Below are 20,834 nucleotides of genomic sequence, written 5' to 3' on the forward strand. Positions count from 1 at the left end.
TCCACCATCACACACACCAACAATATCATCACACACCAACAATACAACCACCACCATCATCACACACACCAACAACACAGCACCAACCATCACACACACCAACAACAGCAACCACCACCATCACACACACCAACAATACAGCACCACCACCATCATCACACACACCAACAATACAGTACCACCACCATCAGACACACTAACAATACAGTACCACCACCATCATCACACACCAACAATACAGTACCACCACCATCATCACACACACTAACAACACAGTACCACCACCATCATCACACACACTAACAATACAGTACCACCACCATCATCACACACACTAACAATACAGTACCACCACCATCATCACACACACACCAACAACACAGTACCACCACCATCATCACACACCAACAACAATACAGTACCACCACCATCATCACACACACCAACAACAACAGTACCACCACCATCATCAGACACACCAACAACAGTACCACCACCATCATCAGACACACCAACAACAAGTACCACCACCATCATCACACACACCAACAACAGCACCACCACCATCATCACACACCAACAATACAGTACCACCACCATCATCACACACACCAATACAGTACCACCATCATCACCACACCAACAATACAGTACCACCATCATCAGACACACTAACAATACAGTACCCACCATCATCACACACACTAACAATACAGTACCACCACCATCATCACACACACCAACAACCCACCATCATCATCACACACCAACAACAGTACCACCACCATCACACACACCAACACAGTACCACCACCATCATCACACACACCAACAATACAGTAACCACCATCATCACACACACCAACAATACAGTACCACCACCATCACAACACCAACAATACAGTACCACCACCATCATCAGACACACTAACAATACAGCACCACCCCATCATCACACACACCAACAATACAGTACCACCACCATCATCACACACACCAACAATACAGTACCACCACCATCATCAGACACACTAACAATACAGCACCACCCATCATCACACACACCAACAATACAGTACCACCACCATCATCACACACACCAACAATACAGCACCAACCACCATCACACACCAACAAACAGCACCAACCATCACTAACAATCAACACAGCACCACCACCATCATCACACACACCAACAACAGTACCACCACCATCATCACACACCAACACAGTACCACCACCATCATCACACACACCAACAATACAGTACCACCACCATCACACACCAACAATACAGTACCACCACCATCATCACACCAACAACACAGCACCAACCATCATCACACACTAACAACACAGTACCACCACCATCATCACACACTAACAATACAGCACCACCACCATCATCAGACACACTAACAATACAGTACCCCCACCATCACACACCAACAACACAGCACCACCACCATCACAACAACTAACAATACAGCACCAACCATCATCACCATCAACAAACACCACCACCATCATCACACACCAACAGCACCACCATCATCACACACCAACACAGCACCAACCATCATCACACAACTCAACAACACAGCACCATCATCACACACACCAACACAGCACCACCACCATCATCACACACCAACAACACAGTACCACCACCATCATCACACACACCAACAACACAGCACCACCATCACACACACCAACAATACAGCACCACCATCATCACACACACTAACAATACAGTACCACCATCATCACACACACTACAACACAGTACCACCACCATCATCACACACACCAACAATACAGTACCACCACCATCATCACACACACCAACAATACAGTACCACCACCATCATCAACACACCAACAATACAGTACCACCACCATCATCACACACCACAACACAGACACCACCATCATCACACAAAACACAGTACCACCACCATCACACACACCAACAATACAGTACCACCACTCATCACACACACCAACAATACAGCACCACCATCATCACACACCAACAATACAGCAACCACCATCATCACACACACCAACAATACAGCCACCACCATCATCACACAACCTAACAATACAGTACCACCACCATCATCAGAAAACCAAAATACAGCACCACCACCATCATCACACACACTAACAATACAGTACCACCACCATCAACACACCAACAATACAGCACCACCATCATCACACACCAACAACAAGCACCACTCATCACACAACAACAACAGCACCAACCATCACACAACAACACAGCACCACACCACCACACCAACAACAGCACCACCACCATCACACACACCAACAACACAGTACCACCACCATCATCACACACCAACAGCACCAACCATCATCACACACCAACAATACAGTACCACCATCATCACACACCAACAACACAGCACCACCACCATCACACACACCAACAATACAGTACCACCACCATCATCACAAACCAACAACACAGCACCACCACCATCATCACACAACAATAACAACACAGCACCACCAACCATCACACACACCAACAACACAGCACCACCACCATCACAACACACCAACAACACAGCACCACCATCATCACAACACCAACAACACACACCACCACCATCACACACACTAACAACACACAGCACCACCATCATCACACACACACTAACAACAGTACCACCACCATCATCACACACACCAACAATACAGCACCACCACCATCATCACACACACCAACAATACAGCACCACCACCATCATCACACACACCAACAACACAGTACCACCATCATCAGCACACACCAACACACCATCATCACACACCACAGCACCATCATCACACCAACAACCATCATCACAACACACCAACAACACAGCACCACCATCATCACAGACACACCAACAATACAGTACCACCACCATCATCACACACACCAACAATACAGTACCACCACCATCATCAGACACACTAACAACACAGTACCACCACCATCATCACACACACTCAACAACACAGCACCACCACCATCATCACACACACCAACAACAATACAGCACCACCACCATCATCACACACACCAACAATACAGTACCACCTCATCACACACACCAACAACACAGCACCACCATCACACACCAACAATACAGTACCACCACCATCATCACACCAACAACACAGCACACCATCACACACCCAACAACACAGCAACCACCACCATCACACACCATCAACACAGCACCACCATCATCACACACACCAACAATACAGCACCAACCATCACACACACCAACAACAGCACCACCATCAACACCAACACAGCACCACCATCATCACACACACCAACAACACAGCACCACCATCATCAACACACACCAACAATACAGCACCACCATCATCACACACACCAACAACACAGCACCACCATCACACACACCAACAACACAGCCCACCATCATCACACACCAACAATACAGCACCACCCATCATCACACACACCAACAACAGCACCAACCAATCACACACCAACAGCACCACCACCATCATCACACCAACAGCACCAACCATCACACACCAACAACAACAACACCACCATCATCACACACACTAACACAGCAACCACCAACCATCAACACCAACAACACAGCACCACCACCATCATCACACACACCAACAACACAGCACCACCACCACCACACACCAACAACACAGCACCACCATCATCACACACCAACACAGCACCACCATCATCACACACACCAACAAAGCACCACCATCATCACACACACCAACAATACAGTCCACCACCATCATCACACACACCAACAACACAGTACCACCACCATCATCACACACCAACAACACAGCACCAACCATCATCACACACACCAACAATACAGTACCACCATCATCACACACACCAACAACACAGTACCACCATCATCACACACACCAACAACACAGTACCACCACCATCATCACACACACCAACAACACAGCACCACCATCATCAACAACACCAACAACACAGCACCACCAACCATCACCACACCAACAACACAGCACCACCACCATCATCACACACCAACAACACAGACCACCACCATCATCAACACACCAACAACAGCACCACCATCATCACACACACCAACACAGTACCACCACCATCACAACACACACCAACAACACAGCACCACCATCATCACACCAACAACAGCACCAACCATCATCACACACACCAACAACACAGCACCACCACCATCATCACACACCAACAACACAGTACCACCATCATCACACACACCAACAACACAGCACCACCATCATCACACACACCAACAACAGCACCACCACCATCATCACACACCAACAATACAGTACCACCATCATCACACACACCAACAACAGTACCACCATCATCACACACACAACACCACACACCAACACACCACATCAACAACACCATCATCACACACACCAACAACACAGAACCATCATCCACACACCAACAACACAGCACCAACCATCACACCAACAACACAGCACCACCATCATCACACACACCAACAACACAGCACCACCACCATCAAACACACCAACAACACAGCACCACCACCATCATCACACACACCAACAATACAGCACCACCATCATCACTCAACACCAACAATACAGCACCACCATCATCACACACCAACAATACACTACCACCATCATCACACACACCAACAATACAGCACCACCACCATCATCACACACACCAACAATACAGTACCACCACCATCATCACACACACCAACAACACAGCACCACCATCATCAAACACACCAACAACAGTACCACCACCATCATCACACACCAACAACACAGTACCACCACCATCATCACACACTAACAACACAGCACCACCATCATCAAACACCAACAACACAGTACCAACATCATCACACACCAACAAACAACCACCATCATCCAACACCAACAATACAGTACCACCACCATCATCACACACACCAACAACAAGTACCACCACCATCATCACACACACCAACAATACAGTACCACCACCATCATCACACACACCAACAATACAGTACCACCACCATCATCACACACACCAACAACACAGCACCACCACCATCATCACACACACCAACAACACAGTACCACCACCATCATCACAACACAACAATACAGCACCACCACCATCATCACCACACACCAACACAGTACCACCACCATCATCACACACACACAACACAGTACCACCACCATCATCAGACACACCAACAACAGCACCACCACCATCATCACACACACCAACAATACAGTACCACCACCATCATCACACACCAACAATACAGTACCACCACCATCATCACACACACCAACAATACAGTACCACCACCATCATCAGACACACACCAACAACAGCACCACCATCATCAACACACCAACAAACACAGCACCACCACATCACACACCAACACACAGTACCACCACCATCATCACACACACCAACAATACAGCACCACCACCATCATCACACACCAACAACACAGTACCACCACCATCATCACACACACCAACAACACAGTACCACCACCATCATCACACACCAACAATACAGCACCACCACCATCATCACACACCAACAGAAACACCACCATCATCAACACACCAACAATACAGCACCACCACCATCATCACACACTAACAACACAGCACCAACCACCACCATCATCAGACACACCAACAACACAGTACCACCACCATCATCACACACTAACAATACAGTACCAACCATCACACATACACACCAACAACACAGTACCACCAACCATCACACACACCAACAACAGCACCACCACTCATCACACACACCAACAATACAGCACCACCACCATCATCACACACCAACAACACAGCACCACCATCATCACACACACACCAACAACACAGCACCACCATCATCACCACACCAACAACACAGCACCACCACCATCACATACACACCAACAACACAGCACCAACCACCATCACACACACCAACAACACAGTACCACCACCATCATCCACACACCAACAACAGTACCACCACCATCATCAACACACCAACAATACAGTACCACCATCATCACACACACCAACAACACAGTACCACCACCATCATCACACACACCAACAACACAGCACCACCATCAACACACCAACAACACAGCACCACCACCATCATCCACCAACAACAAAACCATCAACACACCAACAACACACCACCACCATCACACACCAACAACACAGCACCACCATCACACACACCAACAAACCACCACCATCACACCAACAACACAGTACCACCACCATCATCACACACACACCAACAACAGCACCACCACCATCATCACACACACCAACAAACACAGTACCACCATCATCACACACACACAACACAGTACCACCACCATCATCACACACACTAACAATACAGTACCACCACCATCATCACACACACTAACAATACAGTACCACCACCATCATCACACACATTAACAATACAGTACCACCATCATCACACACACTAACAATACAGTACCACCATCATCACACGTCAACATTATCACCATATCGACATAACATTACATACACACTCATCACACGGGTACTAACACTCCTCACCACACATCATCATCCCCACTACACAGAAAGATCATCAGCTTCACCACACTGCAAAATAACACTTATCACCACATTCTAAATTATCCTCAACAGTCATCATAAAATTGCCTCACCATCATCATCATCATCATCATCATCATTAAAAAACAAATTCACTTGAACACATTACCATCAGTATCGCTTTAACACTACGATGAGTCACTATCACCACCACCACACACATCAACACCATCACTACCAATACACATCACCATCAACACCATCATAACACTCCATCACCATCAATACCATCAGTACACTCCATCACTATCAATACACAACACTTTAGCAGCAACACTATAGACATCATCAACACAGTAACACATGGACGTAAGTAAAGAGCATCAATACACACCATCATTCACCATACACTACAAACAATATCACCACACATAAACAATAACATCACCACACACAAACAAACAATATCACCACATACAAACAATAACATCACCACACACAAACAATAACATCATCACACACAAACAATAACATCACCACATACAAACAATAACATCACCACACACAAACAATAACATCACCACACACAAACAATAACATCACCACACACAAACAATAACATCACCACACACAAACAATAACATCACCACACACAAACAATAACATCACCACACACAAACATCAATAACCATCACCACAAAAACAATAACATCACCACACACAGAAACAATAACATCACCACACACAAGCAAACAATAACATCACCACACACACACAATAACATCACCACACACAAACAATAACATCACCACACACAAGCAAACAATAACATCACCACACACAAACAATAACATCACCACAGACCAACATCTTCACTATACACACGCCAATAATAACACCATCACCATACATCGACACCTACATCACCATCACCATACATTGACACCTACATCACTATCACCCATCGACACCATCACTATGACCATACAACCATGAACTATCTTGTAAAATACATCACTACATCACACAAACACTGTACATTTCACCATACGTAATATGACCACTGTATCAACATTACATAAGAACAATATATTTCACTCTCGGAAGTACCAGCATCACCATACGAACATCACTATAGCACCATCAGTACACGTCGTTTACCAACCTTACATGATTAAACATTAATTCACCATACATAACATCACTATACACCACCACATAACATCACTATACACCACCACAACAGAACATCACTAAACACCACAACAGAACATCACTATGCACCACCACAACAGAACATCACTATACGCCACAAAAGAACATCACTATACACCACCACAACAGAACATCACTATACACCACCACAACAGAACATCACTATACACCACCACAACAGAACATCACTATACACCACCACAGAACATCACTATACACCATCACAGAACATCACTATACACCACCACAACAGAACATCACTATACACCACCACAACAGAACATCACTATACACCACCACAACAGAACATCACTATACACCACCACAACAGAACATCACTATACACCACCACAACAGAACATCACTATACACCACCACAACAGAACATCACTATACACCACCACAAAAGAACATCACTATACACCACCACAACAGATCATCACTATACACCACCACAACAGAACATCACTATACACCACCACAACAGAACATCACTATACACCACCACAACAGAACATCACTATACACCACCACAACAGAACATCACTATACACCACAATAGAACATCACTATACTCACATACCAAACGTTCAAACAATTAATAAATATACCTGCCATTCACCATACACGTACTACAAATACGCTATCACCATTTATCACCACCAGGGACTATCACCATACATTTAAAAGACCAGCGTGCATGATAAACACTAATTTGTGATTGCATGTCTTTAATACGACACCATCAAGAGTTCACTATACACCAAGATCACTCATACCATCACCATTATCACTAGTTTGTTTGTACTACAACCATGAGCACAATGTTATTTCACAACAATAAAAGTTCACCATAAAATATGATCGCAAAGTATCATCAATTCACCATACAGTTACCAGACACCATCAATGACACAACTTCACCACTCCAACATACTTCATCACCAAACATTATACTCATCATCACGAAACCATCTTACACTAACATCACCACCAAACGTCGTCACCATACACTATACTGTCACCAAACTTCACCATACACCATTACTACTAAGTATTTTCATTTTACACTTTCACCACTACACACTGTCACCATAAAATATCACCATTATGCATTCTTCTTATACATCGTCACCATAATACCATCACTACTACCTCTCGTCACCATAATAAATGGTCACTGTAATATTATCACCATACCAGTCACTATATCAAGAATAAGAAAATACACTAACACCAACATACCACATTCCAGCATCATACACCACAGCACAGTAACACCAGACCACTACCATAGAACACCACACATTAATACCATCCAGGAGTACCATAATACCATAATTTAACTCTATATACAACCACACAATAATACCCCATACCACTAGAAATATTAATACAAGCCCAGTACCACATACCAAGAGTAATACCACCGGGCTATACCATCACACCAATACCAACAAATTTTACCTATCACTATATATTCATGCACCACAACACTGCCATTCATGATCACCATCTTCACCATTATCTTGTCACCATACCACATTTCCACCTGTCGACTCTTCACCTGTGTGTGTGTGTGTGTGTTTTGCACCAGCCATACTAAATAATTTATCACCATCATACAGCATCATACCACCATTAAAAAATCCCCTTATCACCATTATATACATCACTATATCACCATCAAACACCGTACTATCTTATCAAAATTAATAATCACTTCTGGGTTACTTTCACCGTGTGTGTGTGTGTCAATAGAAGAGGTCGCAAGAGGTGACAACTACACAGTGGTCCCGCCCCTCTTATTAACATGTCTGCTAATATTTTCCCTGACGTTTTAATACACTTGGTTTGGGGACGTTTTCGACTTCGGGATTTTCTTTTTTTCTTGCAATTCAGAGTTACGAGATTTTGTTCTTTTTGTGTTTATGTTGTGAGGAATTTTTTATTTATTTATTCATTTTTTTTTTTTTACCTTGGGTCTTGGTGTAGCAGATCATTTCAGCTTTAATACCGTGTTTATGGATTCCAAACTCCTCAGTTCAGCTTCTGATATCACCAACTCTCTCTTTACTGGTTCTTTTTGTTTTATCGGGCATTTTTAGCCCGACACCGACCGTTGAATGTCCTTCACTGGCACAATACAACTTCAACACGTCGCTTTTTCAGTTGGCTGGAGCCGTTATCATAACACCACTTGATGAGCAGGAGGAACTAACCAGCAATAAAGTGTGCAACGATAAACCGGCTCATCACTACGATAACTTGCACCAGTTCTTGGGTAATACACTGTCACGTACGTATACACAAATACTGTTAAAGTTGTCTGTTTACTATTAGGAATTTCATTCATTTATCACTTTTCCTTTTTCGTAATAATATTAAATGCATTTATTAATTCGTTACCTATTGAGGATAATCTTGCTACATGGGACTACTGTAGACAACACAACACCAAACAACACAACACAACACAACACAACACCCTCGTAATTTTTTATGGAATTTGCCACAGCTCTCCCTCTATTTATGAAAGAGGTTCCAAACAGGAACTTAAAGGATCGAACGAGTTGGAATCACTAAAGAGCTTGGGCTTACCACACCACGGGCCGGGGAAGATGGCGCCGGTGACACTTACAGTATCGAGACCTGGAAATGCAACACTAGGTGGTATCTGCCCAGGTGTGGTGACACTGTCCCCAGGGGGAGTGTGAGCTTACCTGACATCCGAGGCAAGTTTGTGTGATGGAGTAATTGCTCTCACAGTTGTACTTGAAGAGGAGTGCCTGCTGCTGGTGCAGGACGCGACCCACCATGTCGTCCATCTCCTGAAGGTGCCGCGCCACCGTGGAGCACCCGGCCAATGTCCTGTTTATGACACTCTCCACCTGCTCCTCGCACATGACGGAGTGCAGGGCCATGTGCGGGCAGTACCTTAACGTTACTTTGCGAATTTTTTCCTCCCGTTTTTCCACTTCTTCCGTGGAGCACAGCGCCTCGGGCAGCGTAGGGCACGGAACCCTCCCCCGGAGACACTCCTCCTTGTTCTCCTGGCGACACGTCTGACACTTAGCCTCAAGTTTTACCTCAGGGATGCCCTCCTTGCTCTCCACATCCAAAGGTGCTACCGCCGCGCACTGCTTCTCGCCCTTCTGGTGCTCGGGCGCCGTCCGTGCAGCGGCAAAGGCGAAGAAGTGTTGGTGGTGGATGTGGGTATATTGGTGGGTGTGGTGTACGGTGGCCTGGGTAGTGGGTGGCGGGGGTGTGTACGAGAGTGTGGGCGGGGTAGTGTTAGTGTGCGGCTTGTGAGTGGTAGCGAGGGCGAGGGAGAGTAGGAGCGGTGGTAGGAGGAAGGCGATGGGGGCAGGACGCCAGGGGGGCCGCGGACAGTGCCGACACACCATAACCCCGGCCCGTCCCTGACCCACAGCGCATAGTTACCGACGACACTCAAGGGGGCCTCGCGGGCGGGGGCGGGGGCGGCGGGGGGCCGGGCGGCAGAGAGCCGGAGTCCGCCCACCACAGCAGCGGGTCATGGGCGGCGTGGGCGGCCCCGGGAAACACTATGCCGAAGGCGTACTAGCGTGAAGCTTGCTGCGGCGTGTGCGGTAGGATGGGTGTCGGGTGGTGGGTGGGGTGGGTGGTGAGCGGCACACAGTGGTGGTGGTGAGTGTGGTGCCGGGCTGTGGCGAGCCTGGCTGCCTCACTGGCTCATGCCGGGACCATACTGAGGCTGGCGCACACCTCCACCACCCCGCTACCTCAATCAATACACACACCCACCATGCGCACACTCCCACTCTCCGCACCCCACGCGGGATAACCCCACTCATCACACTCACTACACTCACCATTCACCACACTCACCACACTCATTACGCACCACACTCATTACGCACCACACTCATTACGCACCACACTCACCACACATCATTCACCAATCCTTATGCTCACCACTCACTACAATTAGCAGTCACCACTCCAACCACGCTCAACACTCACTACACTTACCATATTCACCACTCACTTCTCATCACACTCTCCTATCACCAATATTTAACTTATACCACTCACCACGCACTCACCACAGCCATTCCTCTTACCTGATTCACCATCCTCACTACACTCATCTACTCTAACCACTATCAATTACAGTCATCACTACCCTTCATCATACTCATAACCACCATCATCCATCACACTCACCACTACCCCTATACACCACTCACGCTCACCACTCGCTCCAGCCACCACCAGTCACCAAATATCAATAATAAAGACAATGAACAAGTTGTATATACTATTTTGCCTAAGATAAATATTCACCTCGCCAATGTGACTAAAAAATCTGAAATGCAAAACAAAATCTGGAACTCAAAACAGAATCTAGAAGTCAAAAAAAAAATCTGAAACACAAAACAGAATCTGAAATGGAAAACAAAATCTGGAACTGAAAACAGAATCTAGAACTCCACTAAAAATCTGTAACGCAAAACCAAATCTGGAAAGCAAAACAATATCTGGAATTCACAACAAAACCTGAATTTTAAAACAAAATCTGGAACTAAAACCAAAACCTGGAACTCAATAAGTTCTGGAAAACACAATATCTGAGGAAAACAAAAATCAACACAAAATCTGGAACATTACAGGATTAATGAAAAATCGGTTTATATGAGTAATCCTTAAACAAACTGTATTGAAGATTACCTTGAAGGGGATTACCGTATACACACATTAAACACAAGGATTATCATGGCAAGTGTGGTTTAAGTAATTACCATACTTTAATTGAACCACTTAACTATGGTTTAACTAGTTGCCATATATTAGCTGAACCTCTTGCAGGATTTAACCAGTTTCCATACATTAGTTAAACCTCTTCGGGGTTTAAATAGTTGCCATACATTGACACAAGAATCCAGACGCCAACTGATAGGACTTAGGCGAGTGTCGCCATGTTCAGGCGAGTGTCGCCATGTTCAGGCGAGTGTCGCCATGTTCAGGCGAGTGTCGCCATGTTCAGGGGAGTGTCGCCATGTTCAGGCGAGTGTCGCCATGTTCAGGCGAGTGTCGCCATGTTCAGGCGAGTGTCGCCATGTTCAGGCGAGTGTCGCCATGTTCAGGCGAGTGTCGCCATGTTCAGGCGAGGCGAGTGTCGCCATGTTCCGAGCAGTGTCGCCATGTTCAGGCGAGTGTCGCCATGTTCCAGGCGAGTGTCGCCATGTTCAGGCGAGTGTCGCCATGTTCCAGCGAGTGTCGCCATGTTCAGGCGAGTGTCGCCATTTCGGAGGCAGTGTCGCCATGTTCGGGCGAGTGTCGCCATGTTCAGGCGAGTGTCGCCAGTTCAGTGTCGCCATGTTCGGGCGAGTGTCGCCATGTTCAGGCGAGTGTCATGTTCCGGAAGCGAGTGTCGCCATGTTCGGCAGTTCGCCATGTTCGGGGAGTGTCGCCATGTTCAGGCGAGTGTCGCCATGTTCAGGCGAGTGTCGCCATGTTCGGAGCGAGTGTCGCCATGTTGGGCAGAGTGTCGCCATGTTCGCAGAGTGTATCGCCATGTTCAGGCGAGTGTCGCCATGTTCAGGCGAGTGTCGCCATGTTCAGGCGAGTGTCGCCATGTTCAGCGAGTGTCGCCATGTTCGGGGAGTGTCGCCATGTTCCGGGGAGTGTTGCCATGTTCAGGCGAGTGTCGCTATGTTCGAAGTGTTGCCATGTTCAGGCGAGTGTCGCTATGTTCAGGGGAGTGTCGCCATGTTCAGGGGTGTTGCCATGTTCAGGCGAGTGTTGCCATGTTCGGGGGTGTTGCCTGTTCAGGCGAGTGTCGCCATGTTCAGGGGAGTGTCGCCATGTTCAGGGAGTGTTGCCATGTTCAGGAGAGTGTCGCCATGTTCAGGGGGTGTTGCCATGTTCAGGCGAGTGTCGCTATGTTCAGGGGTATTTGCCATGTTCAGGCGAGTGTCGCCATGTTCAGGGGAGTGTCGCCATGTTCAGGGGAGTGTTGCCATGTTCAGGCGAGTGTCGCCATGTTCAGGGGAGTGTTGCCATGTTCAGGCGAGTGTCGCCATGTTCAGGGGAGTGTCGCCATGTTCAGGGGAGTGTTGCCATGTTCAGGGGAATGTCGCCATGTTCAGGGGAGTTACTTATGAACTCTGCCTTTTTATCGTTTACTTAAATCTCCTCGAGTTACTTAAATCCATTACACTCACTTAACCAATAAACCCTAACCTAACCTAACCTCGCCAACCAACAAAAGTTAGTGAAAACCAATAACAATAACAACAATAATAATAATAATAATAATAATAATAATAATAATAATAATAATAATAATAATAATAATAATAATAATAATAATAATAATAATAATAATAATAATAATAATAATCAACTACTACTTTCTCTTTCATGATGGCCTCCAACCTCCCCTTATACCATCTGGACACATTTAATTACCTAACTATCCTAATACAAAAGTAACTACACTAGCCGAGTTAAATAAGCAACAGATCTAAGCGGCATTCGGTGACTGTTGCCTCATAGTCAATGTCTGGGACTGTTGTTGGCTTAGGGGCCGATGATCTCGTTCCCCTGAGGCAAAGCAATGCAGACCTAAGCAGAGAGAAGGATGGGCGACATTTCAACCAGGCGGCTACGTAGCTTCTGGGCTGCTGCTTCTGTTCCGATAACACCTCGGCCAGTCTGGCGTAGAAGCATCTTGCACTTGGTCCCATCCGGCCAGTGGTTGTTAACACCTGAGGAGTGAAGCTGCTGTCATCCACATTCTCAACTCTTTAAGTTTACTCTCTGTTCTTGTCGTTCTCGTTCCTCCTGTGTGCAGCCTCAGGAGACGGGGTCACGGTGACATGCGGCCATGGGGTCGAATAACCTGATATCAAAGAAGGCTCGTTGTCCCCGTGTCTAGAATCCTCGAGCACTGACGTCTACACAAGTTCCCTTACTTCGTCATGGCATGCGAAGCCACCCTTCTTTCACACCATGGCATAAAAGATATCGTAGGATGAGCCACACACGCATTGGGTGGACATACAGTATCTTCTACAGGTCAACAATACATTAGAGCAATGGCGTCTGTTAATTTTTGTTTGTTAAGGCTAAAGTGTTTTGCCCTTAATGGTAACGTTGTTAGCCAGTTCGAGGCGTCCACCCCCTGCGCTATAACTAAGTTTTTTTGTTCTCAAGTTCACTGACAGCTGTTGCATCAGTTGTTGGAGTTTGTCACTGGGTGTGCTGCCGTCCTGCTACTACTACAACCACTAGTACTACACAGGATACGGTCCACCCTAGTTGACGGTAGATTTAAATAAGAACCAATCTGACAGCCAGGACACTTATCGTACCGTATAATCTACTTCAGCGAGGTTCACTTTTGGAGGTGCTCTCTCTCTCTCTCTCTCTCTCATCATTTAACTTTTGGAGGTGCTCTCTCTCTCTCTCTCTCTCTCTCTCTCTCTCTCTCTCTCTCTCTCATCATTTAATAGTAGAAGCAAAACATGAACGTCTTAAGAGGTAGTAAAGAAGTGACTGAGTATCGTGGTATTTGGGACGACAAGAGGTAACCATACTTCAGATACCAAGAGGGAGGAGGGGGAGGGAGGGAGGGAGGAGGAGGAGGAGGGAGGAGGGGGAGGAGGGAGGGAGTAATATGATTTTCGGGAGGGAGTAAATTTTTCTGGGAAGTTTAACACCTCAAAGTTTAACCTAGAAGGAAAAACCGCTTTTTGCCCCCCTTAAGCTCCCGTGTCCGCCTACGCTATTATACACGTATAGATAAATCTCCTTGGACACTTAATTTTGGCAATATATGTCACCATAAGATGGTGTAATCCTAAGGTTCACTTCTTCTACATGTTGTCATTGTAGTATATTGTAATTATTGTGATGGTGGACACTGCCAAGGTCTCTTAGTCAGTACCTCAGTGAAGACAACAATTACTGTCATCACTGGCTACTGCTCTTACTAATGGCCCTTCAGATATCCTTAATAATAAAATATCCTTTAATTAAAAAAAATATATATGCAATTCATGTAAATTATATTAAACTCTCTTAATTATAATAAACACAACTCAAATAACAATTAAAACAATAATATAACTACAATAATTATCATGTCTAACAAATAGGGAAGAGGTCGCTGGGGAAGGCCTGGGCACCCTTCGTCCACCCAGCTGAGGAAAGTGGAGGCTGGAGAGCGACTGTAGAAAAAAAAGTATGTGTACAGTACAGTCTGCCACTATGGGACACACCTACAAAACAAAACCACTATGTACAAGAAACGACTACCACAGTGACGTCACCGCTACATGACGTCACTGCCACATGACGTCACTGCCGCATGACGACATCAGCCCGCAGAGGTCATCACCAACGGGAAGATTAAGTGACCTGTGAACTATTGCCGCAGTTTACAAATGTCGAAATCATTTAACACAACACAGTGCATCTAGTTCCCTTTGACACCAGGATATAGTACTGAACCACATTATACCAGGATATAGTACTGAACCACATTATACCAGGATATAGTACTGAACCACATTATACCAGGATATAGTACTGAACCACATTATACCAGGAAATAGTACTGAACCACATTATACCAGGATATAGTACTGAACCACATTATACCCCACACACACGACTCAACCAATAGTACTACCCACAAATATTTCATCAGGTAGGGATAACCAGGTAGGGATCACCAGGTAGGTATCACCAGGTAAGGATCACCAGGTAGGGATCACCAGGTAGGGATCACCAGGTAGGTATCACCAGGTAAGGATCACCTGGTAAGGATCACCAGGTAAGGATCACCAGGTAGGATCACCAGGTAGGGATCACCAGGTAGGGATCACCAGGTAGGGATCACCAGGTAAGGATCACCAGGTAAGGATCACCTGGTAAGGATCACCTGGTAAGGATCACCTGGTAAGGATCACCAGGTAGGTATCACCAGGTAGGTATCACCAGGTAGGGATCACCAGGTAGGGATCTCGTTAACACACAATCTTAACAAACACGAGTCTACTTTCACCAGAAATCATAGGATGAATTTTGTGAAGCAGGGGGGTGGGTGGGAGAGAAGGAGGGAGGAGAGAAGGAGGGAGGAGAGAGAGAGAGAGAGAGAGAGAGAGAGAGAGAGAGAATTGAACATGGGCCAGGTAACACACGATCAAAAAAGTATCTTTACAATTATGTGCGAAACAATATTACACAACGAACGAAGGATTTTGACAACCCGAACGAGACAACAGGAGTGACAGTGTTCATTTAAGGTGTGTGTGTGTGTGTGTGTGTGAGAACCAGAATATTTATAATACCTTAAGTACGATGACTATAATCCCTTGAGTACAATGGTGTCGTACTCAAGGTGAATGGTCATCATCTTCAAAGGGTTAAAGACATCATGTGTTGGGATTATTTATTTACTCAAGAGGAGGGTTAAGTCATCGTACTCAAGGGGATTAAGTCATCGTACTCAAGGGGATTAAGTCATCGCACTCAAGGGGATTAAGTCATCGTACTCAAGAGGGTTAAATCATCGTACTCAAGGGGATTAAGTCATCGTACTCAAGGGGATTAAGACATCGTACTCAAGAGGATTAAGTCATCGTACTCAAGGGGATTAAGACATCGTACTCAAGAGGATTAAGTCATCGTACTCAAGGGGATTAAGACATCGTACTCAAGAGGATTAAGTTAACATACTCAAGAGGGTTAAATCATCGTACTCAAGGGGATTAAATCATCGTACTCAAGGGGATTAAGTCATCGTACTCAAGAGGAGGGTTAAGTCATCGTACTCAAGGGGATTAAGTTAACATACTCAAGAGGGTTAAATCATCGTACTCAAGGGGATTAAATCATCGTACTCAAGGGGATTAAGTCATCGTACTCAAGGGGATTAAGACATCGTACTCAAGGGGATTAAGTTAACATACTCAAGAGGGTTAAATCATCGTACTCAACAGGATTAAATCATCGTACTCAAGGGGATTAAGACATCGTACTCAAGGGGATTAAGTCATCGTACTCCATCGTACTCAAGGGGATTAAGTCATGTACTCAAGGGGATATTAGTTTACGTACCCAAATGGATCAAACAACTGTACTGAATTATATTAGATATCGTACTCATTAGTTGAATTCACTGTACTCAACGAAGGTTAGCATCGTACTCGAGGATTTACACGGTGGCTGTAGACAAGACTCGGCTACAAGAAACAATGACGTGACTAAGAGTTAAACCTCACGTGAAGAAAAAGAAAATACCTCACTCGTAAAAAATGACAAATAAGAGCCGTAAGTCAGGTCAAGGAAGGAGAGGGGCAAACTGGCCTGACTAAACGTGATAACGAAAAATATGACCTCTACTGTAATCTCTCTCTCTCTCTCTCTCTCTCTCTCTCTCTCTCTCTCTCTCTCTCTCTCTCTCTCTCTCTCTCACCTATAACGAGTTGAGGAGTGAACATTTTGTGTCGTGAGTGTTCAAGAGTGATCATAAGACATCAAAGTGCGAGTTTTAGGTTAGTAATGTCTTGGTTGTTCACTGCGGGGTGTTCATAGCTGGCAGGAGCATCATCAGCAGGCAGAACACCATCACTTCCCCCCCCACACACACGCTCTAGTTGTCTATTGATTCTCTCGGGTATAACTTAAAGGTAATCGCACTCTCTACTGCTGTACATATCAGTCCTTTCCCTTACCCAGGCTGCCTCACGTTCCCACCCATCGCTCACAATGCTACGGTGGCGCTGCCCTCTCCTCCCCTGTATCCATATATCACAGTGTACCGACACCCACACTCGTGTCTGGTGAACAGCGCCACGTGAATAAGTCATCCAGTACACCACTACGATGAGAGGTTCGGCTGTGTTGTTCACCGCTAAGTCCTACACCAGCCACCACCTCGCCCGGGGTTGATGATGATACTGTTGTTCATTGTACAACTATGAACACTGACAGGGATGATGATGATGATACTGGTGTTCATTATACAACTGTGAACACTGACACAGTAGTTATAAACAGCCTTGTAAGGAAACATTACTACAGGAGCCACGTGAGGTGTCCACTCTCACTTGGTCAAATTTTCAGTACTCCGGGATGAAGGTCAAGATCGTCTCTCCTGACACCTGGGAGGTAACTGGGGATAACTAACACATTTGTGACACTTTATAGCCCCCATAACAGTGTGGGTTGGGCTCGTAGGGGCGTCAATGCCAAAAGTACTGATCACTGTCAATTTTTTTTTAAAGTTTGAGCGAATAAAATAAACCCGTGAATAAATTTATGACGTTTTTAGGACAACAATAATATAATGACAAGTCAATTTTCGGCCTTCAGGATATAAACGAACAGCTTTTACCAAGATAAAACTGGACAACCTCTGGGCGGACTCTGAAGTAAATCTCATCAATGATAAAAACGGAATCAACAAGAATTACATGACCCCTGACATGTGTTACGCAGAAAATTGTGTTCACCGCATTAAAAGGCGGAGACGCTTTTCGGAAGACCGTTGGATAACTTCACGACTCCTTACACTAACTAAAACCATTTTACGATTTTTTAATACAATACAAAATAATGAACCTTCGACCAAGCCAATGAGGACGTGGGCTAATCTGCATTCCTCAGGTCCTTATTATGCAGGAGAAAATGAGAGAGGAAGTGGCGCCGGGAAGATAAAAATAAAAATATATAATTTTTCATCAAAGATTGAAAGAAGATATATGTTACAGCAGATGTAAAGGAGAAGACCATCTTACAGTTAATGGTTGTTCAAACAATGTGTGGTGAACAGCCCTCAGGGGTGTACAGTACGTCACCAATACTTCTTTCGGGTGTTGTAACACTGTACAAGAGAGCAGCTGGAGCTGGCAGGAACACACTAGTTGGTTGGTCGTAAGATGGTTTCGATTCTCACAGCAGACCATTGAGTTGTACAGCAGGTGTTAGTGACAATCACGGAACATGTCTGTCCACAACAAGCTCACTGCAGGTTGATGTTCGGCACAACCTTCACACCTTACTGGGGAGCATCTGAACAATGTGTTCAGATCAACTGTGAGTTCTTCACTGCCAAGTCCACTAAAGACCTTCCCAAAGGCTGTGTGGAAAATGTTTATACAGCATGAACCAAGATCAATCATCCCTTTGTGGTCCTCCCTTTGACCTTTACACTGAATATTCCTCTAATAGGTTTGGTGGACATCTGGTTCACCTGAGTTTAATAATGAACTATCCTCACTAGTAGCCCATCATTACTCATGTTCTATAACACTTACCTGGTGACCAGCAGCCTGTCCTAACATTTTACATTGGTAGAATTTACAAAGTTCAAGTGCATCAGTTTCCACACGTGTTCGAGTATTGTCACCAAGATGAAGTTTGAATATATGTTGAGATCTCTTGTAACAAGTGAGAATTTTTAAGTAACGTCTCTCTGAAAAATACATCGACCGATCCACCACACAAGCTAACACAATGATTCCCAGGTGTTATGTGAAGGTAACTACACAGGTGAGTTTAATGTATTGTGATGAACCTTACACTGTGGTTGGCTTTATAAAATGACTCTTGCAGGTAATGAACTAACTGCATACTTTGCCGTTTGTTTGTCTCGACTCGTTGAAGCAGTTGATTAAGTCTGTATCACGACAAACAAAACTTTCAAACACAAAACAAAATCGACACAACTGCTTTAAAACACCGTCATTAGAGTCATCAACTAAACCAATTTTTTTTTCTGGAACTGTTTTACCTGCAGGCAATATTATTAATGAACCATTTAATTGTTTATTATTTGTGTGAGTTTAGTAGTGACGAGTCTAAATGTACACGCTTAATGACACCATCCAACAGGTCAGTCAGTCAGTCTGTTAAAAAGCAAG

General features: G+C 45.1%; 1 protein-coding gene across 1 annotated transcript in view; it reads right to left on the reverse strand.

The window, feature by feature from the left end:
* LOC121877236 overlaps positions 1–11,632 on the reverse strand; it is a 68,517-nt gene extending 56,885 nt beyond the window's left edge. The window contains exon 1 of the mRNA XM_042382870.1: positions 10,638–11,632. Within this exon, the coding sequence (XP_042238804.1) occupies positions 10,638–11,321 (684 nt within the window). The 5' untranslated portion in view covers positions 11,322–11,632. The remainder of the gene's footprint in view (positions 1–10,637) is intronic.
* Between the last annotated feature and the right edge of the window lie 9,202 nt (positions 11,633–20,834).

Source organism: Homarus americanus, unplaced genomic scaffold, assembly GCF_018991925.1.
Source record: "Homarus americanus isolate GMGI-L3 unplaced genomic scaffold, GMGI_Hamer_2.0 scaffold367, whole genome shotgun sequence".
In the NCBI taxonomy this organism is placed as follows: Eukaryota; Metazoa; Arthropoda; class Malacostraca; order Decapoda; family Nephropidae; genus Homarus; species Homarus americanus.